Consider the following 24,307-nt stretch of genomic DNA (forward strand, 5'->3'; position numbering starts at 1 on the left):
CATCTTTTCTTTAATTTGTAACATGCAGCAGCCTCAAGCCCCATGTTTGCATGTAGATCATTAGCAGCCTCATTCCCAGTGAGCAGCCAGCATCCTTTAGCTTTAGGGAGTTCTATCCCCCTGCAAACCACGTGAGTTTATCCATTTTGGGTTTCATAATAACCTCTAGGAAGAGGTTTTGCATCAAACCCATATCCCAGCCACGGTCTGTGCATTGCTGCTGTTTATTCATCCCAACTTGCATTAAAGCAGTACTTGAGAACTTGTTTATCTCCTGCTTTTTTTGCTCACTTAAGTCCCTGTCTGAGCAAAGGGAAATGCCAGATGCTTGTGAGCAGGATGAAAAAACTCTCATCTGATACAGACTGAGGGATTAAATAACGTGAGGGAGAATTGCTCTGTATCCCTCAGCATTGCACACAGAAGGATGCTGGCACCTCCCTCTGGGACAGGAGTGCTGTCCCCATGCAGTGGGCTGCAGGGACATTTCATATGCCATGTCCTCATGCAGAGATGCTCCTAAAGAGGCATCAGGAGTGAAAAATGAAGGATTTGTTGCCATTCTGTGTTTTTTATTTATTTCTCCCCACTGACTTAAAAACATCAGTGACCCTCTAGAGGGCAGAGGAGGAAAGAGAGAGAATGGAAAAGGAAAACGGCACAATTTCCTTAGATATCTGTGACAGGAGTGGCTGGAAGTGATGTGGTCCACAGTCTGCCCAGCTGGGGAGCTCTCAGGTCAGGATGTGTGGCAATCAGGATGCCAGTTCTGTCCTTCCCATTCAGTGCTCCTGGAGTCAGATAGACAGTTCTTGATTACTGAAAAAGTGCCTTGTGGTTTTCTTGATGCTGGAAATGGTGAACTTTGGTTTGCTAGATAGGTGCTGTGGGTGCTTTAAAGCCCCACTGCAGCTGCTGGCCCTTGGCCAGGCTGCTCATCTGATGCCCTGCTCCAGAGTTGTTTTTTAGCTACTCTGTGGGGTCTGTCCCACCCTGAGGAACTTGTTCTGAGAACAAACCTTTCTCTCTGTGTCCTCAGGTGATCCCACCAAGGTGCTGCCTGTGCCGGGGCTGCTCTCCCAGCTAACGCACGTCTCCTGTCCCCTGGTAGGAAATGGAGTCCAAGGTCTCCGAAGGCGGCCTCAACGTCACCCTCACCATCCGGCTGCTGATGCATGGCAAGGTAAGGGACTCCCACAGCGGGGGCGTCCACACAGGTCCCTCTCCCACCTGCCCAGCCCCACACACAGCTCTGTCCAGCTGTCCCAGCCCCGGGAATAGCTGTCCTGCCGGTGGGGACGGTAGCATGGTGCTCCTGCTCCCTCTCCTTCCTGCCCCTCAACCCCGTCCCCCTCCTGGGGATAATGTCCACCAGGTCTTCACTTCATTATGGGGTTGGGTTGGATTCTCATCATGTTTTCTAATGTCAGTTCCTCTCGTTTTGGCTTTTTCTCTGTGTAGGAAGTTGGAAGCATCATTGGGAAGGTAAGGATGCCTTTTAATGTACCTTTGATGCTGTTCCTGCACCTGTGGTATGGCAGATGCCATAGTCACCTCTTCCCTGTGATGTCCTGAAAAGTGTTGGGTGCCTGAGCTAGCTGCTGCATTTGTGAGCCAGAAATCAGGAGAGACACACAAAGGGGTCAAAAGACCATTCCCCTAAAAACCTCACCAACCACCAAACTGTTTCCAGCTGTTTCACTGAGTGATGGCTGGGAGTTTACAGTCATGTTGCTCTGGTGTTTTCATCAAATAACTTCATTAAGAGATACTAAAAATGTCACACAGATACATTTAAATTATATTTTAAGTAATTCTATAGCCCTGTCTCTGAGGCCAGAGGACTCCATTTACCATGTGCAAAAAAACTTCCTGAGTTGCTCTGGTATTTCCACAGTGTTTTGGAAAGTCCTGGCTATATAGGATTAGGGTTTTTTTTTGGGTGGTTTTAAAATAAAGGTTTATAGTGGCAAAGATTTGCAGCATGAACACGTTTTCCCTTGTAGGCTTGTGCCTTATTTTTCCATCAGCATGTCCAACTCCGGGAAGATGCACAGTTGTGAAGTTTTATATATATATATATATTTAATGATTTACATGCTCAGCACTTCAGCTGACCATCATGTGGGGATGCAGGGCCAGGCATCACATCTCCCATGTTTTTGGCTACACATTGGCATGTATTAGGGAGATGCATTTTTGGTAAGATTGTTTTAAAGGTAGAAGTTGTGAATTTTCATTAATGGCTTGGTTTTCCCTCTTGTTTCAGAAAGGAGAGACTGTGAAGAAGATGCGTGAGGAGGTGAGCAGACTGCTCTGTGGATGATTTGTAGGACGAAAGGAGTGCAGAGTGGCCATAGCTGCACATTGCCCTGTGCGATACGTGCAGTAATTCCCAGGGTCAGGACAAGCAAGCCAGCTGTCCCCAGAGCTCTTTGGACCAGTTTTTTCCTTCACACTCAAACTCCTGTCACATTTTCCAGAGTCAAGTATTTAATGAAACATTGAAATTAAGTCACTTGTAAGATGCTTTGAGTTTGTCCAGGATCTTTGTGCCTGCAGCTCCCAGGGATTTGTCAGGACAGTGAGCAAAACTCTTCACAGGCAATGACCCCATGAGCTGGTCTTACCTCGATCCCGTGGGTTTGCTTTGCAATAAAACATTGGAAATGCTTTCTAAGGTTGGGATAAGGCAGGACTGAAGTCACTGCAGAGGAGGGGTGGGAGTTTGGAACGTTAGCTAGAATGCTATGAGGCTGGCACAGGTGTCAGGCTGAGTGAGGACCCAACCTGATGTGGCTATTGGCTGTGGCTATTCCAGGACTCCTCTTCTCTTTCCAGAGTGGGGCAAGGATCAACATCTCGGAGGGGAACTGCCCTGAGCGGATTGTGACCATCACTGGCCCCACTGATGCCATCTTCAAGGCTTTTGCCATGATCGCCTACAAATTTGAGGAGGTAGGAAAAGTGAGCCAGCCCATGACTGGGGACAGCAGTGCCTGGTTGGATTTGCCTAACTGGGACATGGTCTCAGCACAGAACCTTTCACACATCTCTAACTAGGGTGACTCTGGAGCACAGGTCTGATGGGGAGTGGCTCAGGGAGCTGGGGGACTCAGCCTGGAGAAAAGGAGGCTCAGGAGGGACCTTCTGACTCTCAACAACTGCTTGGAAGGAGAGTGTAGCCATTTAGGGGTTGGTCTTTTCTCCCAGGTAACAGGTGACTGGACGAGAGGAAATGACCTCAGTTTTGGGTTGGATATTAGGGAAGATTTCTTCTCTGGAAGGTTGGTCAGGCCTGGGAACAGGCTGCCCAGGGCAGCGATGGTCACCATCCCTGGAAGCGTTCAATAGGGAACACTTTAGTCACCTGACTGCAACGTGTGTAGATGTGCCACCTGGACACTGGAGGTGGCTCTGGTCAGGTACCAAGGGCTGACATGCTGCACTTTTCCTTCCCAAGGACATAACCAACTCCATGAGCAACAGCACCGCTACCAGCAAACCTCCGGTGACACTGCGGCTGGTGGTGCCAGCAAGTCAGTGCGGCTCCCTCATCGGCAAGGGGGGCTCCAAGATCAAGGAAATCCGAGAGGTAAGGCAGATTCCATTTCATTATTGCACTTCAGTGCAGCTCCTCAGAGCTGATCTGCAGCCAAGGAGGAGCTGCCTTGGAAAAGGGGATCCCTGTGCTGCATCATGCATCATGTTGCTTCCCAGGATGGTGTGGCTGATGTAGGAGCAGTATCCCACGGGATGCCATGTGCCGAGCCCTCGGGAGGTGCATGGTGTCAGAGCTGGAGCTGGCTCTGAGTGAAGGCATTCAGCTGTGGGATTTCTCCTTCCTCTCTTTTTCTGTCTCCAGTCCACAGGTGCTCAGGTCCAAGTGGCGGGGGACATGCTGCCCAACTCCACGGAGCGGGCGGTGACAATCTCGGGGACACCCGATGCAATTATCCAGTGTGTCAAACAGATCTGTGTGGTGATGCTGGAGGTACAGTCTGTAACAAAGGGGGTAAAGTACATACAGAAAAAAAAATCACAGCTGGCCCCACTACAGCGCTGGGAGCTGTGGAGCGTGTCTCTCTCGTCCTCTTCACCACATGTTGTCGGACCACTCTCATTTCCTGGTGCCTCTGCTGGAAATACACCCCACGTCTTTTCCCCACCATTGTCTGTAGTTTCTAGAGTCCCACACTGGAAGCCTGTCTGGTCAGGTGCCCCAGAGGTGGTTTGTGTCAGGGCAGAGGGGTGCCAGCAGGCTGGGACAGCCTGGCCTGGCATCCCAGCAGCACTCAGGGTGCCATGAGAAGGATATAGGGGCTACAGCCACTGCTCCAAGAACCTGGTCTCTGCCTCACAAGGACCACAACCAGGAGGAGGAGGCTAGAGCATCCCCTGCACTGGGGGAGCTGGAACTGGGAGCACAAGGCTGTGTTCCAGTGAGGCACAGTGGGAATGGTAGTGAGGAAGGCTGGTGGAGAGCAGGGACTGTAGGGCACATGGATATATGTCCAGGGTGCCATTTTCTGGGATAAATGCTGACAAGCAAAGCTTAAAGATCTCTGCCATGGAGAAATGCTGATGTACCAGTTGCTGGAGATGACCTCAGCCACATGCCTCACGTCCACACCTGCCACCTCAGATGGTAGAAGCTCCAGGAGGAAAGCCCCTGGGACACAGGATGGTGACACATTCTACTCCTGGTGCATCCAAGAGACAGACAAAGCAGGACCGATGTAAGGCCCTCTGCCTAGCTGCACAGCCCTTTCATAGCAGGAAGGAGCACTTTTCCCACTGGAAAAGCTTCAGATGGGGATGGCAGGGCTTGGTGAAGGTGATGCAAAGCCAGATGGAAGCATCTTCAGCTTGGCAGCAGCACATCTCGGGAGGGATAGCCAGGAGCCACATTACCCATCCCTGCTGGCTGTGATGCTCAGGCAGCTGCACTGCTGCCAGAGGAATTTTGGATGACCAGGTCACAGACTGCAGCACCCGATGACTCCAGGTCACAGACTGCAGCAGAGATGAGCCTGAGGTGATGATTGCCAGGTGTATTAAAAAGTTTTTCTCACAAAGCAAGATGTGCTGCTCCTCCGTACAGATCAGCCATTGGAAGGAGAAAAACCCACAAGTCTTCTTGCAGTCTGAAATCTGGAAAGTGCCCTGTCTTTAACAGCTCACAGAGATGTTCCATATCACCTTTCAGTCTTAAACAGATAATCCCAGCTCGTCCCCTCCAAGATTTGTAATGCAATAAAAGAATGAGTGGGTTTGGAGATGTACTTTGATCAGCTTTCCCACAGACAGGTTCTTAGCAGCAAGATTTAGATAATGCTCCTTGCCTGCAAGTAGATATCCAAAGAATGTAGAGAAAAAAAAAAATCCATGAGATAGAGTAATTTCTATTGCCTGTCCTTATATAGCAGTCACTGAGTTGTTTATTTTTGGGTAAAAAGCAGGAGGAGAGCTGAAATCTCTCCTAATCCCTAGAAACCTCCATGTTTCCTATAGCCTGTAACTTGTTCAGGAGAAAACCAGTAGGGAGAACCTGGGTGAGCAGCTCCTGAGCATCACACCAGTGACTCATTCACTGCAGTTCTGCTCAGACCTACCCAGGGACCCAACAGAGAGCAGCAAGACCACAGAATCATGGAATCACAGAATGTATGGGTTGGAAGGGACCATCAAGGCATCTAATTCCAGCCCCTTCCAAGTGCAAGGACACCTCTCAGATAATGCAGATCACAGGTGCCTTGCAGCACCCACGTCGCAGCTCAGATGGCGATGGACTGCACCAAGGCCTGAAGGTGACCCTGTTCCAGTGGTGAGGAAGATGAGGGCAGCCAAAGACCTTGAGCATGGTGATGGGTTGCTTAGATGGGCTGTACCTCCCCATCTTGCTGCTTGAGGCTCTCCTCCGGGCGTTCTGAGGAGGGTTTCCAGAGCCTAGAGCAGGCAATGTGGTTTGCACAGAGCAGAGCAAAGCTGAGGGAGGCAGCGAAGGTCCAGGAGGCCATTTAGGGGCCCGTGCATTGGCAAGGGATCTCCCATGCCCCAGGTTGTCCTTGTTGCCCTTGAAACCTCTCTTTCCCCCATGTGCTCTTGTCCAGAAATGCAGTGTTGCCTGGTACGGGTGTTGCTGTGGCGGCCCCAGGGGCCGTGCTCCATTAGGTGCTTTCTAACACTCTTTTTGCCACCATTTCAGGAAAGCTGTTCTAATGTTCTCTCTCCCTCTCCTTATCCCTTTTCCTAGTCCCCACCAAAAGGTGCCACCATTCCCTACCGCCCAAAGCCCGCCTCCACCCCTGTCATTTTTGCAGGTGGTCAGGTAAGAGCCGACCCGCTTGCAGCCTCCACTGCCAACCTGAGCCTTTTACTGCAGCACCAGCCGCTGCCCGTTAGTGCACTCAGGTTTCTTGCCTTCTGACTTGCATGGTGTCATCCCATCTATTGTGTGCCACGGCAGCTGGACTGAAAGCTCTTGGCTTAGCTCCTGTGATGGATGCTGGACAATGAGCAGAAGGGAAGAGCCAGCCTGGGGAGACAGGGTGTCATCTCCAGTCAGGGTGTCACACAAGGAAAGGCTGGAATTTACTTCACTAGACCCAAGTTCAGTATTTGTCAGTGGTTGAGAAGGAGAGGATTAGAAAAGCATTGATGAACAAGAGGCTGTCACTGCTCTCTGGCACCTCCAGCTCAATTAAAAGTACCTTTATGTAGCTGTAATTGATCCAAGGTAGGAAGGGTTTGTCACAGCTACTCCACTGCTCAGGGCAGCCACCATGGAAGAGGCGTGTGTCCCTCCCTGGTGCTCAGCTGGTTTGGGGTACTGCTTCCTCCTGTGGCAGAGCCTGCACTATATCACCCCCAGTGACACTGCAGCCTTGCAGACATCACGTGCTATTTCAGGCAGTGAGCTTTGGGGTGTTTTTTTCTTTGTGGGATAACCATCACACAGGTGAGCTGGAGGTTATTCTGAAAACAAAAATTAGCAGAAACAAGAGCAACTGAGCACACGGCTGTTTCTAAAGAGGGAACATGCACTGTTGCTTTCTCCACCTCATCTCCTCAGCTCACCTGATGACTGAGGGCCTGCCTGTAGATGCCACCATGCTGAGGTGCATGACATCCAGCAGGGGATGTACCTTCCCAAGAGCTCCAGCACCACAGAACCCTCAGCTTATGCCACCCAGAGTAGCTCCACACAAGTTATTTAATTTCTCTCCATCCATAATAAATAGAAGGACAAACTAAGAACAGGAGCAAAGTCCAGAGCACAGACTATTTCAGGCTAAATTAGTCAGTCATCAGGATCAGGAGTGTGTCATTCCATCTGAGCAGCCGTCCTGGAAAAGAACTTCGAGTCCAGCTGCCTGGTCTATTCAAAAGGGAGAGTGAGATAGAGGCAGCAATTCTGCTGTGAATGGTTGGTTTCTTGGACAGAAGCAACTGTCTCTGAAGTGAGAGCTCTTCCCAGTGTTGGGAGCCCTTTGACTCTGTCTGGGGGTGGCACGGGGCGGGCGGGCCGAGGACAGCTGGTGACAGTGGTGACAGGTGTTTGGGGTGGGATGAGCCTCCAGGAGCTCAGCAGGCTGAGTGATGTAGCAGCCAACGACAGCTGCCAAAGGGACCAGACCTCAAAGGTCAGAGTTGAGTTGCATCTGTCCAAGACACCTTCCTGCCCTTGATTACCTTTTTTGACTCAGTGTTTCTAATCAAAAACCAATGGCCAAATTAAACCACCGGGACGGGCAACTCTTCAGCCTCTGTCGTGTCCCCATTGTGCTGGGATGCTGGTGGGCACTGAGACAGCCATTTTCCCTTTTCCTCCTGCATGATTTTGGGGGTTTCCTTCACACAAAGCACTTTGCTCTTTGCAAACAATGCAGCAAATTTGCAGGCGGTCCCAAGGTTTTTACCTTTCATTTTTCTTGGCAATCTTTACTCTCCCTTTTCAAAGTGTTCTCCATCTCTTTTGCCATTTCTTTCAGAATCATCTGAATAATGTGTCAACAAGTGAGATATATTTTGCTAGCTGGTTAAGTCCTAAATATTGGGCTCTCTAGTGTCTGGCTCTTCACCTATATTGGTGTTTATTTTGGGGTTATTTACAAACAAAAAGAGAAAGGATTGCTACAAAGGATGGGAAAAACACACAAACCCACTGGCCTGGCAGATACTTGCATGGATTTATCAATTACAGCTGGTGAAAGGCATCACAGTGCAGGCAGCCCTCACCTCCATGCCTTTCCAATGCCCCAGCAGAGCACTGGATTATACTGGGTGGATGTAAAGCATCCACTGGGACTTGTGCACCTGGAAATATGGAGAGGCTCACGTAGCTGGCTTGCTTTTGGGATCATGCTTTGGGCAGTGATGTCAGCGTTCTGGTTATCAGAGGGGCACTAAATACCATCCACTTTCAACTCCCGTGCAACTGATCCTTATTTTTTGTACAGCAAAGACCAGCTACAGCCTGATATTCCTGCTCCATGCAATGCTGGCACCTATAAAGAGCTGTTTCTTTCCTTCTGAAAAAGCCAAACCGAGCATGAGCCCTTGAAGTCAGGTAGCTCAGGATGCTCTAGGTTGGATGGGAGGTGGAACATCTCGCTCTTGCCCCAAGGATTTGGTGTCCCAGGGAATTTAATGTGGTACAGGAGGTCCCAACAGAGGGACCTCTCCTCATGTCCTGCCAGCCCTGGTAACATCTTTGTTTTTCCTTTACAGGCCTATACAATTCAGGGACAATATGCTATTCCACACCCAGATGTGAGTTTTACCCTAATTTTTCTTATACCTTTTTCTGTCACCTGCATGCTACTGTCAATTCACATAATATTAATATTAGCCAATAATATTAATAGCGTAATTTCAAAGTAACTGGCCGTGTGTAGTATCTGTAATACCTCAAGTAGCCTTTTAACCTGTTAGCACTAAACTTTATTACTTCTGAGGACTTGGCCTGATGCTAAATTGTTTGCATTATTCAGTGCTATCCCTTTATTCTGAGAGAAACCTGTGCATTTTGTGCCTCAAAATGATCAAAACAAGAACAAAAAAAAAAAAAAAAAAAAAAAAATACCTTCCCTTCTATTTTCCCCTTGTCTTTAAAGTGTTGGTAAGCCAAGGGCATATTTATCTGCTGAGTGCCTTGGTGAGGTGAGAAGAAGCCAGAGCTCTGGGAGTTTTGTGCTTGAAGCCTGGGTAGGGATGTGCCTTTCTGAGGGGGTGCTCCTTTGGGTGACATGGAAATTGGGCAAACCCCCCCACCGTGTCTCCCAGAGGGATGGGGAAGGTGTTCATGCTGAATCTCACCTTGCTGAGGGCCCCCAGACCAATGTGGTCACCCTGGGTTTGGTGGCTGTCTCACTGCTGTGGGTGGCAGGGCAGCATGGGGAGAGCCCTCACTTCACCTTGGGCTCCTTGGTGCAGAGATGGGAGCTGCTCTGAGCTGCTCTGACTGAGGCTTGCTGATGCTGGGATCCCCTGGGCTCCAATGCCTGTGGGAGGTCAGGGAGCACTTTTGTGGGGGGACATGTAGGGATCAACAGCTGGAATGTGAGCACCTGAAATTACTAAGGGAAGTAGAAAATCAGTCTGTTTGAAGGATTTCTTTGAGGAAAGCAGTGAAGCTCAGCTTCTGAGGTGGTCATGGCTCTTAGAAAAGGCAGGAACTTTCTAAATGTGTTTCCCAAGGGGATAAAATACCCATCAGGTCCCATTGCAGAGGGTCCCTCCTGTTGTGAGGCAGGAGTCTGCAGTGGGGCTGAGAATGTGGCAGTGGGTGAAAAGCCTGCTCCAACCCCATGGGAAGGGGTTGATGCAGCTCAGCGTTCCCTTTTCCAGTGAGTGCATTGGGTACTAAATCATGGAATTACTTTTTCCATGGCTGAGAAGGTGGCAAGGCTGTTTGGTACCACAAATGCCTGCCCCATATAGGAACATTTGGGAGCTGTAGGCTGGATTTTCATCCTAGGAGAAATAGTTTAACTGGAATTAGAGGAATCCAGGCTTTGGCTTTCCATGTGACACCAGTATGTGTGTACTCTGAACAACCTGCTGTGTTAGTTGATAATTAATACTCCTAATTATGTACTCTTTGCTTTTGCTTCATAAGCAGAATACAACTAAATAACCTGTATAGTTAGGGTAGGTCAATGCAGTCTTTATCCCAGTTTTTCTTTGCAAGTTGTGCCAACAGCTTAGTGTTTTCCTTGTTCCTATATTCCTCTGATTGTCAGGATTAAAATACATTTGCTGACTGCACTCTGCCCCACTCCCAGCAAATTTCCTGAATAAAGGTGTTGGTACCGGGTTACTGACTCCATCCTTACTTTCAGGGTGTTCTTTCAATGATTGGTCATTTTAAACTGCATTTCTGTGCAGAATCCAGTCTAGAATGTGCTTTTAGGGCATTTTAAACACATTTTAGGTGTCTGTGTTTAGTGGCTGCCTTTTGCAAAGCAGGCAGAATTTTGAATGCCCGGCATGTTCTCCTGTCTTGATTTTCCAGGATTTCCAAGGGGCTGAAGGAAGAGAGCTGGAGAGGGACTTTGGACAAGGACCCAGAGTTACAGGACAGGGGGGAATGGCTTAACACTGACAGAGGCCAGGGTTAGATGGGATTCTGGGAAGAAAGCCTTCCCTGGACACCCTTATGAGCCATAGCTTCCCCTGGACACTAAAGGACAGGGGAAGCTATGGCTCAAAAGGAGCTTCGGCATTGCCTGGGTGTTTTTGGCTGTTTGGGATGTGATGGGCAGCTGTCTGCCATCCCAAATGCTGTGGGATCATAGAGTCAGAGACTGGGTTGGATTGGGTTGGAAGGACCCTTAAAACTCATCTCACTCCAAACCCCTGCCATAGGCAGGGACACCTTCCACTGTCCCAGGTTGCTCCAAGCCCTGTCCAGTCTGGCCTTGGACACTTCCAGGGATCCAGGGGCAGCCACAGCTTCTCTGGGCACCCTGTGCCAGGGCCTCAGCACCCTCACAGGGAAGGATTTCTTCCCAGAATCCCATCTAACCCCGCCCTCTGTCAGTGTGAAGCCATTCCCCCTGTCCTGTAACTCCGGGCCCTTGTCCAAAGTCCCTCTCCAGCTCTCTTGGACCCCCTTCAGCCCCTTGGAGCATCTCCATGACCTTCTCTGGACATGGTCCATGTCCTTCCTGTGCTGGAGACCCCAGAGCTGGATGCTGTACATCAGGTACAGTTTCACCAGAGCAGAGGGGGACAATCCCTTCCCTTGACCATGGAAGATGAGCTGGAAGAGATGGACATAGCAGCTTTTTCTATGACATCTGGATGCAGCCGTCTTCTCTCCTAGACGTGTTTATTACTCTAATTGCAGAGGCCGCATAAATCCCACTATCTGAACTATGTCTGGAAGGTCTACTAGGTCAGTGTTAGAAAAGATTTTGGTCTCCCCCACTTGGCAAAGCAGGAGCCGTGTCCCAGGGCACAGCTGGAGCCCACTGGGCAAAGAGATTTCATCTGGAGTCCTGCCAGCAGGACCAGGTGTCATGAAGAATTCCAGAAACTGGTGCAGCTCCAGAAAACCGGATAATTCTGAAGTTAAAAAGCAGTAGATACTGATGTCCCTGCTTCCTGAAGGAGCTGTGGCATGCCCAGTGTTATCTGGAGACAGCTGTGTTGTGGCAGGAACCCATCATATCACAGCTTTGGCTAAAATAAGCCAAAGACAGCCAAAATAAGCACAGAGATGTGTAGACACCTCTTTTTGTGGAGTGGTGAGACCTCTCCCCTGAGGCAGTGGAGGCTGGGTTTCCTCATGCCTCTCTAGGCAGGACGGGGATCCCACAGGTAACCTGTCCAGGGATTTTTCAGGTGTTTTACTCCTTCCTGCTGCTTCCCTCAGCCTCCCCCAGTGTGTGCAGGCCCCCAGGTCAGCTCTTCCCAGCATTTCCCCCTCACCACTGCCAGCCAGACCTCCCCGCTCTCCCTCCCCAGCCCTGCTGCAGCAGCAAAAAGGTGTTTGAGTCTTGTTGTCCCCCAAAACATTGAAAAGGAGTTATAACTCCTGCCTCCCCATTGCCAGGGATGATGGGCAAAAGAAGCAGTTTAAATTTGGGGGGGTGATACTGTGCTGACAACTCCCAGAGCACCTGTGAAAGTGGGAGGTGGTAAAGTCTCCCTCCTGCTCACTGCCAGACTTCAGCCCAGTTTGGTTTGTTTTCTTCTATTTTTCTGTCTTTTTGGGTTTTTTTGTTTGGTTTTTTTTTTGTTTTGTTTTGGTTTGTTTGTTTGTTTGTTTTTTGTGGTTTTGTTTGTTTGTTTGTTTGTTGGTTTGGGTTTTTTTAATTTGGAGCAGTAAAACTGAGCACAAAATGTATTCCAAACAAACACCTCTCTATAAAACTTCCTGACCAGACAGTGAAACCTCCTCAGCACAACAAGGGATACAAGGATCTGAAATACTTACTGGTCATAACTGAAGTCCATAATTCCCCATATTTCTAAAGAGCTGGCATTTAGAAATACAATTTATCCGTCTCCCAGAGGCACTTCCCATTGGAGGCACAGTACAAGAACATGTGCTGCAGGGACAAGTGGTGACAGCGTGGCTCTGGTGGCACAAATAGGGTTCCTGCGTGCTGGCTGTGATGCCCACCAGCTGGCCCTGCACTGAGGCAGAGGAGTTGAACTGACACTAACAATGGGCTTCTTGCTGGTATTGTACTTCAGACCCTGACCAAGCACTTCTGCCAAAGATTTGGGCTTTGTTGCACTATACCCAGGCCAAGTCCTTTCTGCTAATGTTTTTGCCATGTCTCACCATGGCTTCCTGGTTTTTTTTTTTTTTTTTAAGTTTTTTTTTCTATTTTTCGGTTTGTTTTCCTTCCCCCCGCCCCCCCCCACCCGTTATAATTTTGTTCTTGCTTTTTGCTATGACTTGTTGTACTCTATGACAATAACCTTCTTAGCTCTAATGTCCCTCCTACCCCTCAGCAGTTGACCAAGCTCCACCAGTTGGCTATGCAGCAAACCCCCTTTACTCCCCTTGGACAGACCACCCCCGCTTTCCCTGGTACGTACCCACACGCCCTTTCAAGATATCCTTCTCTTACCTGTAGAGTTTCTCTCTCTTTCTAAACTCTTGTTGTTTAATGGAAATGAGCAGGGCGAGTAAAAAGTGGCAATATCCATGGGGAGAGGTTAAGGAGAGGCTTGACGGATGTTGTGGGCGTTATGGTGCTCAAGGGCAAGCTCTCAGCCTGGGCTTTCTCCACAGAGGAGGCAGCATCCTCTGCCCTGCGCCGCTCCAGATTCTGGCGGGATGTCCGAGCTCTCCCAGCGGGACATCCGCGCTTTCCCGGCGGGACGTCCGAGCTCTCCCGGTGGGACATCCGCGCTTTCCTGGTGGGATGTCTGAGCTCTGCCGATGGGACATCTGCACTTTCCCAGCGGGAATGGCTTGGGGCCGGCTGGGGGTGCTGCCTCGGGGAATGGTGATGAGCCAGGCAGGACGGCACTCCCGCAGTGGAAAGGGGTCATGGCCGGAGGGGGTTGTGCTGACGGGAGGACAGCCAGCCCCGACCTGAGCCTTGTCCTCATGGCCAGCATGTTCCCAGTGACCTGGGAAGCAGATAGAGCACAGGGGATGGAGGTACTTAAAGTACTGCTTGGAAATTACTTTTCTGACAGTATGTTCATCATATTTTGAGCTTCCTAGATGAAGTGACATTGCTTATCTCCTCGAAGGGAAAAGCATTAAACCTGTTTCTTCTTTGCTCTTCAGGAGAAAAGCTGCCCTTACATTCCTCCGAAGAAGCTCAAAATCTGATGGGCCAGTCATCAGGTAAAACACAAAGCTGGAGGGAAGTAAGCAGGCTTTGATTAAAATGTATTCCGTAAATAGGACTGTGCCGTTGTTGTGCTCCGAGAGGAATCATGGTATTCATAGTGAAGACAGCAGATTGTCTTGGTGGGCAGGAAGAGATTGGGCAGCACCCTTCTCCTTGGTGCAGCATGTCAAAGGAAAAGTGCCTGGGCTTTATTACCTGTCTCTGTGACATTTGTGTGTAACTGCCATAGAACCACAGAATATCCTGAGTTGGAAGAGACCCACAAGGATCATGGGAGTCCAACCCCTGGCCTTGCACAGACACCCCAACAATCCCACCATGTGCCTGAGAGCATTGTTCAAATGCTCCTTGGGCTCTGGCAGCCTTGGTGCCTTGCCCGTTCCCTGGGGAGCCTGGTCAGTGCCCCAACAACCTCTGGGGGAAGAACCTTTTCCTGATCTCCAGCCTGACCCTCCCCTGGCACAGCTTCATGCTGTTCCCTCAGGTTCTGTCCCTGGCCACAGAGAGCAGAGATCTGTGCTGCCCCTCAGGTGCAGTGAGGTCTCCCTCAATGCTGTCTGTACCAGGAAGATACCAGAGTCATCACCCTTATTCCTGCATTTAATTTTGCATAAACTTTACTCAGAAACCACAGAACAGTGCCAGTGGGAACAGCCATGACATGCAGCTCTGAGCCATTCAGGGTGAGTTGCAATTTTAGTGGGACGGGACCCTGAGGACTTGAAATGTGGCTGCAGCCTTGGAGAAATTTTGCTGTCATATGTCGCACATTCCTCTGTATGTGAAGAAGAGATTTGTCTTTTTTTTCCTATCATTGCATAGATGAGCTATCCTGAGACCTGGAGGCTCACAGGCAGGATGAACCAGACCTGGGGCACACAGCCATCCTATGCATGCCTCAAAGGTTTGGTGACAGCACCCAATTATGAAAGCAAGCATAGCCCAAGCAAATAGACCCCACAAGACTGCAGAAATACAGATGTCATGACACTGACCTGTGCAGACATGTTTTCTGCATGCCCCCTTTGCCCTTTGCCATCACCCAAGGCATTAATCCTGCCCTGACACCCTCGTTACAGCCTCAAGGATTGCTTGTACATATCAGAGAAGAAGGATCTGGTGTGATGAAATAAACAGTCTCCATGTCATGGAGAAGAATGTGGCCATTTCTCAAAGGCTATGTGATGCAGGGATGGTGCACCATGGCACCAGGTGTCCCAAGGGCTTTCAGCATCATCCATGTCATCTGAGTGTTGGATGGAGGATGCTGCCTAGGAGTCTGAGCAGATTAGTTTATATTCCCTAAGGTCCCTGGATGCCTCAGTGCTGCTTGGAGCCCTCACTGATGCTCTGCTCCCTTCAGAAGACATTTTCTGCCACACCCAGGCTGCTGCTGAGCTGAGCCTTGTAACACATGGCCAAGGGAGAGGTACACCCTCACCAGAGGGATATGTCTGTGATAGGTGCAGTCCACCGTCCCCCAGACTGTGAGGAGGCTCAGTGTACCAACCAGTCCAGGTGTAGTGTGTGCTGTAAAGTCAGCATTGACTGTGGTGTAATACCTGGGCAGGAGATGTTTTGTGCAGGTTTTGGCACTAGTACCCCTGGCAGGGGTGAATGGCAGCAGAGGGCTGCCAGTGGAGGATCTGCATCCTCATTCCCTGCAATTCCTCTCCTCTCTGTGCTCCTAAGTGAAAAATCTGGTGAGGAAGCCTCCTGCAGGCAAATGTCAGCAATGTGTGTCTGGGAAGATGCATTCAGGAAAGCACATTGTCACATAATCATGGAATGGTTTAGATTGGAAGGGCTGTTACAGCCCATCTTGTTCTACCCCCCTGCCAGGGCAGGGACACCTTCCACTAGACCAGGTTGTTCCAAATCCCATCTACCCTGGTTGTGAACACTTCCAGGGATGGGACAGCCACAGCTTCTCTGGACAACTGGTGCCAGAGCCTCCTCACCCTCACTTCCTAACATCCTAAGATCATGCATGAGCACATCAGACATAACCAGAGCTCCTCTTCCTCTGTGCTGTGGCCCTCCATGGAAATATGTGAGGAATTGGGTGCTGCTGCTGTCTTGTTTTGCAGGAGCCCTGCAGTTCCAGTCTCTTTGCGCTTCTTCATTCTGCACCTCTTTAACCATCCTCTTTCCATGGATACAGATCTGGCAGTTGTTTCTGCTCTTACAAGCTTTCTTCAGTGGTTTTATATCATAAGGATTAGGGTTTTTTTCCCCAGTTATTGCAAATTCCTGTCAGGCACCAGACAACTTCTTTCTTGCAGATTTGACATAGGACGTCCCTGCTTCGGCACTGAGGTGATTTAACATGGGAAACCATGGAAGAGGCAGGCTTTGTCCTAGGAGCACTATGGCATGGTGTTGTCTTACTTCTGGAGCTGCACACACAGGGTATCCTGCTGGCTCAAGCCATTCCCACCATAGAGGAGAGAGCTCAGCTGGTCCTAAGTCCAGCTAGTCTGCATGTCTTAGCAGTCTGGCTCAAATTCAGAATAAGAGTCTGTGGGGCTTGCAGAGGACTTGTACCGCCAGATCCCGCGGGGACACTTGTTTTGGGGACACGAAGCTGCTGTCACATGTCAGCAGCTCCATGCTGCTGCATTCAGAGAGGGCTGGAGGGTGCATGAACAGCCTTCCTGTGGGGCTGGTGGGTGTCCCAGCCGGCATGCTCTCTGCTGCTGTGTGGGAAGGTGTTTCACCCACCTGTCTTTGCTGATGCTGGAACGTTGCACCCTCCTCTGAAGCCATTCCTGAAGGAAAGGATGGAGGGTGGGAAGCGAGGCACTTGTGGGATGCAGGGAAGGTGACACCCAGCTCCAGCAGAGTCAGGTAGCAACCGTCTTCCTCCTCCTTGTCCCAGAATGTGTGATCCCCTTCCCCTCCCAGCCCGAAGCAGGACGCAGCCTTGGCAGTGTTACGGGAAAGCAGCGGAGCTCCATCACATTGCCTCTACCAGCTCTAACCATGTTCCCTTGCATCTGCCCAGGTTTGGATGCCAGTCCCCCGGCCAGTACTCATGAACTCACCATTCCCAATGATGTAAGTAAATCCAAGTGCTTCCTTGGCATGTCCGTGTGTGCATGTGTGTATACACATGTATGTTTATATATACATACATATATCTATGTATAATGTGCAGCCATTTAGCTTTGTTAAATATATTTAGAGATGCCCCTTCCCCATGTTCCCTCATCCATGTGCAGTCTGCTGGGGATCAACCTGCAGCACAAAGTGTCCGTTGGACTTTAGTCCGTCGGTGGCTTGCCTAGGTACAGTCCTTAATACTCCATTTTCTTTTCCAAGTGAACTCAGTGCTCATGAAATATGCCCAGTTGACAGCACTGGGAAAGGGAGAGAGCTCCCATGCCACCCCTGATTAAACTCTTAATTGCTTAATCAGGCTGTGGCTGGTCTGAGATGATGTTCCAGCTCAAGGGTAGTGACAGGGTAGGGTGGTGGGGAAGAGGAGGTAAGAAAGTGACATTTCTGATGCCACAAAGTGCGACAAGAGTGTCTGAAAGACAGTGCATCTCATCTTGGCACTGCTGGCAGGCAGCTGTGGGGTCTGATAGGTGGAAGCTTTGTGGTAACATGGGTGCTGGTCTGGGATATTTGCTGGGATGAGGCTGGAGCCATGCTGGTCAAGGAGAAGGTGGGATGGAGAGCATGACACAGCCAGCACCTGGATCCGTGAGCCTCACTTGCTTCTGGACTGGTTTCTATGGATTAAGACCCAGTCTGTGCTCAAATCAGGATGAGGGCAATTGGAGGGATGACATCGAATCTCTGTTCCCATCTCCATCACTGATAACCACCTTCAGCCCATCCTCATCAGGAGTCTCTGGATGGGGCCTGGCAGCTGTTGCTCCTTCTTCCTGCCGTTCACCAGCAGCCAGCAGTGCCCTGGAAGGGCAGCAATCCTGGCTGCAGCTGCTGGGCACCTCTGCCAAGATTTCTGTCCACCCAAGAGACATGGCAGTGCAAAAGCCTTTGAGCACCTGCTGACCCTTGGAAATGCTTTGCCCTGGGCCAAATGACCACGGGAGGGATCTGCAGAGGAGTGGGGGCTGATGCCAGATCTGCTCCACCCAGCAAGGACACCTCTCCAAGAGGCTGCAGGGGGCTCAGCAAGCACCAGCAGCCACGTCTATTGAGCATGGAGGACTGGAGCAATGAAGGCATCTTCAGAAATAGAAAGAGACCCCTTGCAAAAGAACTCACATGGGAGGAAAGGATGCCAGGAGACCTCTGAGAACACAAGAGCGCTCGGAGCATTCACTCACCAGAGTCCCAGCTCTCACCAGACATGGGAGATATTAGATGTTATCAACTGCATCTTGAAAAACTCCTTCTTAGCTCTCCCCATTGTTGATTCAAAGGCTTTTAAACATCCACTGCCACCCAGGAAGCAGAGGACAGGTTTGGGCTCCTTTAACAGTCACCCGGTGTGTTTTAGTGATGTAGCTTGGAGTTGGGCTAGAGTGGAACGAAATCGGATGATACCCATCTCGCTGCTCCTCTGACTGTCAGAAACTTGAATGCTGTTCAACTTGAGTGTAGCTGAGCATCTGCCTAAATAGTTTGGCTCCTCAGGTCTCTCCAGTAGATTTTCATTTGCTGAAGCATCTCGCAGTTACTTCTGTGCTGTGAAGACCAGGATGGGCTGAACATCCCCCCACAGACCCTGGGACAGTGGATACCCTTCCAGTGTATATTCAGGTCCATATGGGATAAACCACCATGGCAGCCCCATGGTCTGATCAAAGGATCAGGGAATATTTGGAGGAGTAATCATCTTATATCATCTTATCATAGCTGCAGAGATGAGCTGGGGACCTGCTCCATGCAGGCAGTGAGCTGTGTCCACAGGGTGCTCACTCAGACCTATTTGCCTGTGTCTTTGGACTCGTGGTGCAGAAATCCAGCAGCTGCCAAGATGAACATTCCATGTATAAAATGCCCTTGGAAAAGAGCTTAAATGGCCAAAAACGGCAGGCAGAGCACTTTATGCTTGTGTTGGTCAAGCTGGATATCCCCATACGTGTTACCAAGCTTTGGAGATGCTTTGAGGGAGATGCACAAATGAGCAAAGACCATTGAAGAAATTCGAGCCACTGAGGATCATTGAGGAAATTCAAGGGATGAACAGTTGAGGAAATTCAAGTCTCCATCTGGCTCCAATTTTTTCAAAAGAGTATGAAAGATGTGTTTTTACATAGAGTCCACCTTTTCTGTGGGTGTCACAGCCGTGTGGTGCTCTCTTGTGCCTGCTGGCAAACCACTGGATTGCACCGAAAGAGCTAGAGGGGGTAGCAGAGGCACTGAGGGTGTCCCAGTGGCATAAAAGAAATGTAGGATGGGGTCACTGCACCAGCTGATGAGGGGGCTTCTGGGGTTGGCTTTTCCCCAGGCACGGCAGCAGGCTTGTTTCCTTCTAGTAATGTGTCCAAACCACCTTTGGGTTTTGCTGTGACTGGCAAGGGGATAAGTACTTGCAAAATATTGACCATTCATTAAAACATGAAAATTATTACTGAAATGAGCCCTCCTTGAAGCCTTCTGAGGTGCTGGGCACCACGCGCAGATAATGGAGATTCTTCCCCACAAGGAGCAGAGCAGGGGTCTGGATGTGTCCTTGGACTGTGCTCACACGCTGGTAGGAATCACCCTGGGCTGTCCCTCTCCTGTTTTCATGAGCATTAAGGTCACTCTTGTCCCAGGTGTGCTCACATCCTGCTGGTGACTGCCAGAGCTGCCGCTTCTCAGACATTCCCTCCGTGCTTTCTTTCCTAGCTAATAGGCTGCATAATTGGACGCCAAGGGACCAAAATCAATGAAATTCGGCAGATGTCAGGAGCGCAGATCAAAATTGCGAACGCCACGGAAGGGTCATCGGAGCGCCAAATTACCATCACAGGAACCCCTGCAAACATCAGCCTTGCACAGTACCTCATCAACGCCAGGTGAGACCCCCTGCCGACCTCCACCACCTCCCACCACAGCCGATCCTGTCCCACCATGGCTGATCCTGTCCCACCGGCATGCTGGGAGCAACCTGCTCTCCCAGTGCCATGGGCCAGCAGGGGCTTCCTTAGGCCGGCTGGGATGGACGATGTCTTGCTGAGACCTCTGAGCAGGGACCAGACATCGCCAGCAGAACATCTGGCCTCAGCTGGCACTTTGTCTGGGGACCGGGAGCCACCACACTGCTGGTGGAGTGGCCACAGGTTGTGCTGGGCACCTGCTTCCCTCCACCCTCGCTCAAGGATTTTGCTCGCGGGTGGGCAAAGTTGCCACCGTCTTTCCTGTGGATGAGGCAGGGGACAGGGACAGTAACGGATCTGAGCCACTGGCAGGGAGGCGTCACTTGGGACCTGCTTGCTGGGATCCCAGCATCGCTTACTGCCTCTTCCATGTGCTTCCAGGCCTCCAAAGGCTTTGCTCCATTCAGTGAAAACAATCAGTCCAATAAACGCAAGACATGGGAACAGTCTGACTGCTTCCTTTTCATCATGGAAAGCTTGGCACAGCAGGACTTCACAGGGGCCAAGGGTTCCCAGCACTGCTGCTGTCTGGGGAGAGACATAGCCCATGCCATGGGGGCCGGGGGCTGGCAAGGGCCTGCAAGGGAAGTGTGCAGGGGAGGCATAGCTGCAGAGATGAGCTGGGGACCTGCTCCATGCAGGCAGTGAGCTGTGTCCAGGGTGCTCACTCAGACCTGTTTGCCTGTGTCTGTGGACTCGTGGGGAGTGAGTTTAAGGGGATACAGGACCTTTCTGGTAGCTTTGCACCCACCTGGCAGAGCCACTCATATGGGCCCATCCGCCTGGGCAAGATTGATGCCATGCCAACCCGCTGCCAGCCCTGGATATGCGCAGGAGGGAGGCTGCTGGCAGGGCCTCGAGGACAGGGGGCTGCTGGCGGTGACTTACACTTGTTGGGGTGTGGGCTGGAAGCACCGATGAGATCTGTATGTGCTTTCTCCTCCTTGCACCCAACCCACCCAAGCCTTGAACCACAGTAGACCCCTGTCATCCCATCCTGCCCCACTACCCTGCTGCCCATGCCCGTGGCACCTCTCCCCCTGCTTGGGTGAGGGACGGGGCCAGCCCCCCACCTGCGGGCATGGCTGAGTGGCTTCCCTGCAGATCCTTGCCAATCCCCCCCCACTCCTTGAGACAGGAGAGAGAAAGAAAAGAAAAAGAAGTGGCTCAGTTGCTGGGAAGGACTGCCTGAGCTGCCCCTGTGCAGAGGTAACCTGGTGGGGTGGCAGGACGGGGCTCTGCCTCTCCCACAGTTTCCAAACCAGAGCAAAACAAAGCAGCCAGGGGACCTAGCACAGCTGCCTGTCCCCCGTGGGAGGGATGCTGCTGAAAAAGAAGCTGTGCTCTGGGATGACTCCTGCGAGCACCTCTGATGGGTGACATTCCTGCCACAACCTGGCTGCAGTGAGGAGAGGGGAAGGCAGCCAGCCGTTGCGCTGACTCTGTGCTCCAGCCCCCCATGCCCTCCTCGGGGGACTGCCAGGCTACCCAGTGATGCTCTGCCCACTCAGTCTACGTGGGATCTGGGCAAGAGGAGGAGCACCGCCCCACAGGTCTTCCTTTTCTTTTCTGCTCCAGTGATTAAGCTCTTGTTTTTTGTCTCCCCCCCACCCCTCTCTCTGCCCCTGTCTATTCTAGGCTGACGTCTGAGGTCACTGGAATGGGCGCACTCTAATTTCCACCCACCATCCTTCACTCCGCACCACCTGACCCTCTCCAGCCACCGGCACTCTACCCAGCCTGTACTGCCTGTACATTTACCGTCTTCCCTTTGCCTCCACAGATACTCTTTTCTTTACTAACAAATATATATATATATATATATATAAACACACAGATGCATATGCACACACTGGAACATTTCTTTACAAGCTCTTTACTCTGTGCTCCCTAATCTGCTCCCAAACTCTTTGATTATGGTCCTTGTTTTCAGTGTTAGGATGTTAAATATTCATCTGCTTTTTGGGGACAAGGGAGGGGGGAGGGGGGCGTTGTTTTTTTTCTTTCACTGGCAAGACTTCAGGAGCTGGCGGGGTCTCTAGTGTCAGTCTAGCATAGCTACGTATACGTTTGAGGTGACATTGGCGGTACTTTCTGTAGCGTATGGACATAATGATGCCACCCAGAGTTGTGCGTGTTTCAGACGACTTGATTTTTCTCACCCTCCTTCCTTTGGTGCTCCCCCTTGCTTGTCCTGGCTCACCTTCACCACCTCACGCCCCTGCCTTTAGGGTAAGGGCATACTTTTCACCCCGTGTTATTTGGGAAGCAGAAGCCAAGTACGGGTTCAACCCGCAGGCTTCTCTCTTGGAACATGGCATGGTCCAGACAAGCCCATTTTCCTACTAAACTAAGGGAATCACACAAACACAGATACACACAGATGTTCTTTTTTTTTTAACTAACAAGCACCTGAATGTGGGAAGAACTCAGCTGTATGGGATTCACACCCCCAGGGGTCTTTGAAAGCACTCTTTTGGCAATCCCCCACAAGCAAAACCTCAGGAAGCTCTGTGAGCCAGCTGTGTTTGTTGTTGTTTGTGTTCAATAAATGTCTGTGCAGCTCTGGTACTGATGGGCTCCGACTGTTCTTCTCCCGGGTCGCCCCAACAATGCCAGCCCCATCCTTCCCTCTGCATCCTTCCACACCTTTTTAGCTACTTGGAGGGAAGGTGGGGGTTTTATGCAAGAGTTCTCCATTTTTTAATTATTATCATTATTATTTATCATCAGCATCATTTTTTTTTTTGTTTCATTTTTTTAGAGAAATGCACTTCCAATGCTTCTTCCTGAGTGATTCCATGCTGTTTTTTCTTTTTTTTTTTTTCCAAAGAGAGAGTATCTGGCTTGCATAATCCTTTGGTTTTCCCTGAGATTAATTTATAAATTATGGTGTGACAACCGTCATCTCTCACTGCACCCTTGTCTGGACAGATCTGCCATGTGTGTGTCCCACACCCTTCCCCAAGACCCTCTCTGCCCCGCCCTGCCTTCTGCTTCCAGGCTTTTCTTTTCTTCCTGCCTTTCCAACAGGGAAACGTATGTTTTTCATCTGTTAATTCCTGACTGTCCCTTTTCCCAGATTGCAAATGAGGGGACCATGACACATCGTGTCCCCAGATAGCTGAAGCAGCCACACAGTACATTTTTGCACTGTACCGCATGGGAAATACATTGTTTTTTGAGGTGAGCCCCAAGATTTCTTGGGCCTTTCCCTCTCTTTGACCCTCAGTACCAGCAGGCACTGCTGGCAGTTTCCCACCCTTCTCCTGCCAGGATGGTGGCCACTTCTCCTGTCTCCAGCACTGCCTGCTCAGCACTCACACAGGCTGTGTCAGGGATCCCAGGTGATGCCATTGCATCATTGGAGCCAAGGATGGGCAGGGGGTTGTGGGCTCCAGCAAGGAGCTGGTGGGGATGAGAGCATAGCCCAGGAGCCCAGAAAGCTGAAGGTGGTGCCGCTGAGCATCAGGGTTTGCTCTGCCCAGGTGTTCTGAAACCTGTGCATGCTCAGCTCTCCAAAGCACTCCAAGCTTCTATGATTTAAAGGTGCTCCCAGATCCTCCATAAGATGCTTTGCTGCCTGTCTCCAACCCCTTGCCCTGCTCTCCTTGGCACTTTGTGTTCAACTGTGCCTTTTGGGTGGTGCAGCAGCCACGCAGGCTCAAGAGCATCCCCTGGTTCTCCATCCAGAGTAGCACAGGTGCTGTGCGGAGTGCTGAGGGGCACAGGTGGAGCCAGCAGCCTTTGCTGTCACCTGCCCCAATGTATTTGTGCTGATGCTGAGGATGGAGGGAGGCAGGCACCAAACAGGGCCTACTCCAAGTTGCCAGCTTGCCAGCAAAGCACAGAACCACCTGCCAAGGTGGTGAGTCAGCTGTTGGCAAGGTGACTCCTCATCTTCTCCTGTTCCTCATTCTGCTTTAGAACAAGTGTTTTATCTGTTGGAAGAATGAAATATCTGTGTTTGATACCCAGTGAAAATAACAACCCCGGTGGCCTGGGGGGTGAGCCATGGCAAAAGCTTCACATCCCACTGTCACCACCCTCCATGGAAGCCTGGAGTGCTGTCCCCTTAGAGAGGAATGGTGTATGGAAGAAGCCAGCCCATCCTGCTGTTCTTAGCTCCTCTGTGGGGCTGTAGGACAAGCTGGAGCATGAGGAGAGCTTCTTCACGAGGAGAAGATAGAGGCACAGCAGCAGCAGAATCACGTTGTCCAAGACTGAGAAATCCATCCCAGGCCAACAAGGTTGTGGGATTCGGATATCTGGGGAAGGCCGGGGAGTGTGACAGCATCCTGGACACAGAAATGGCTTTGCACAGTGCCTGCAGATCACGGCTGCCCTGAATTCCTCTGCTCTGTGTGTGTGCTCCCTGTGTCATTCCCCACCTCCACTGAGAGAGTGCTG

The 24,307-nt window shown here is 50.7% G+C and overlaps 1 protein-coding gene across 10 annotated transcripts in view; it reads left to right on the forward strand.

The window, feature by feature from the left end:
* PCBP3 (poly(rC) binding protein 3) overlaps positions 1-24,307 on the forward strand; it is a 56,314-nt gene that overhangs the window by 27,531 nt on the left and 4,476 nt on the right. For 5 of the 10 annotated variants that reach the window (XM_053981986.1, XM_053981988.1, XM_053981994.1 and 2 more), the window contains 12 exons: positions 1,112-1,183; positions 1,462-1,485; positions 2,270-2,302; positions 2,842-2,958; positions 3,464-3,595; positions 3,866-3,994; positions 6,257-6,331; positions 8,734-8,775; positions 12,976-13,054; positions 13,766-13,825; positions 16,840-16,892; positions 19,647-19,816. In XM_053981986.1, coding sequence (XP_053837961.1) covers positions 1,112-1,183; positions 1,462-1,485; positions 2,270-2,302; positions 2,842-2,958; positions 3,464-3,595; positions 3,866-3,994; positions 6,257-6,331; positions 8,734-8,775; positions 12,976-13,054; positions 13,766-13,825; positions 16,840-16,892; positions 19,647-19,816 — 986 coding nt within the window. Of the gene's footprint in view, positions 1-1,039; positions 1,184-1,461; positions 1,486-2,269; positions 2,303-2,841; positions 2,959-3,463; positions 3,596-3,865; positions 3,995-6,256; positions 6,332-8,733; positions 8,776-12,975; positions 13,055-13,765; positions 13,826-16,839; positions 16,893-19,646; positions 19,817-24,307 lie in introns of all 10 variants that reach the window. The other 5 variants (XM_053981990.1, XM_053981989.1, XM_053981991.1 and 2 more) reach the window with 1 other exon arrangement.

The sequence above is a fragment of the Vidua macroura genome, chromosome 7 (assembly GCF_024509145.1).
Source record: "Vidua macroura isolate BioBank_ID:100142 chromosome 7, ASM2450914v1, whole genome shotgun sequence".
Taxonomy (NCBI): domain Eukaryota; kingdom Metazoa; phylum Chordata; class Aves; order Passeriformes; family Viduidae; genus Vidua; species Vidua macroura.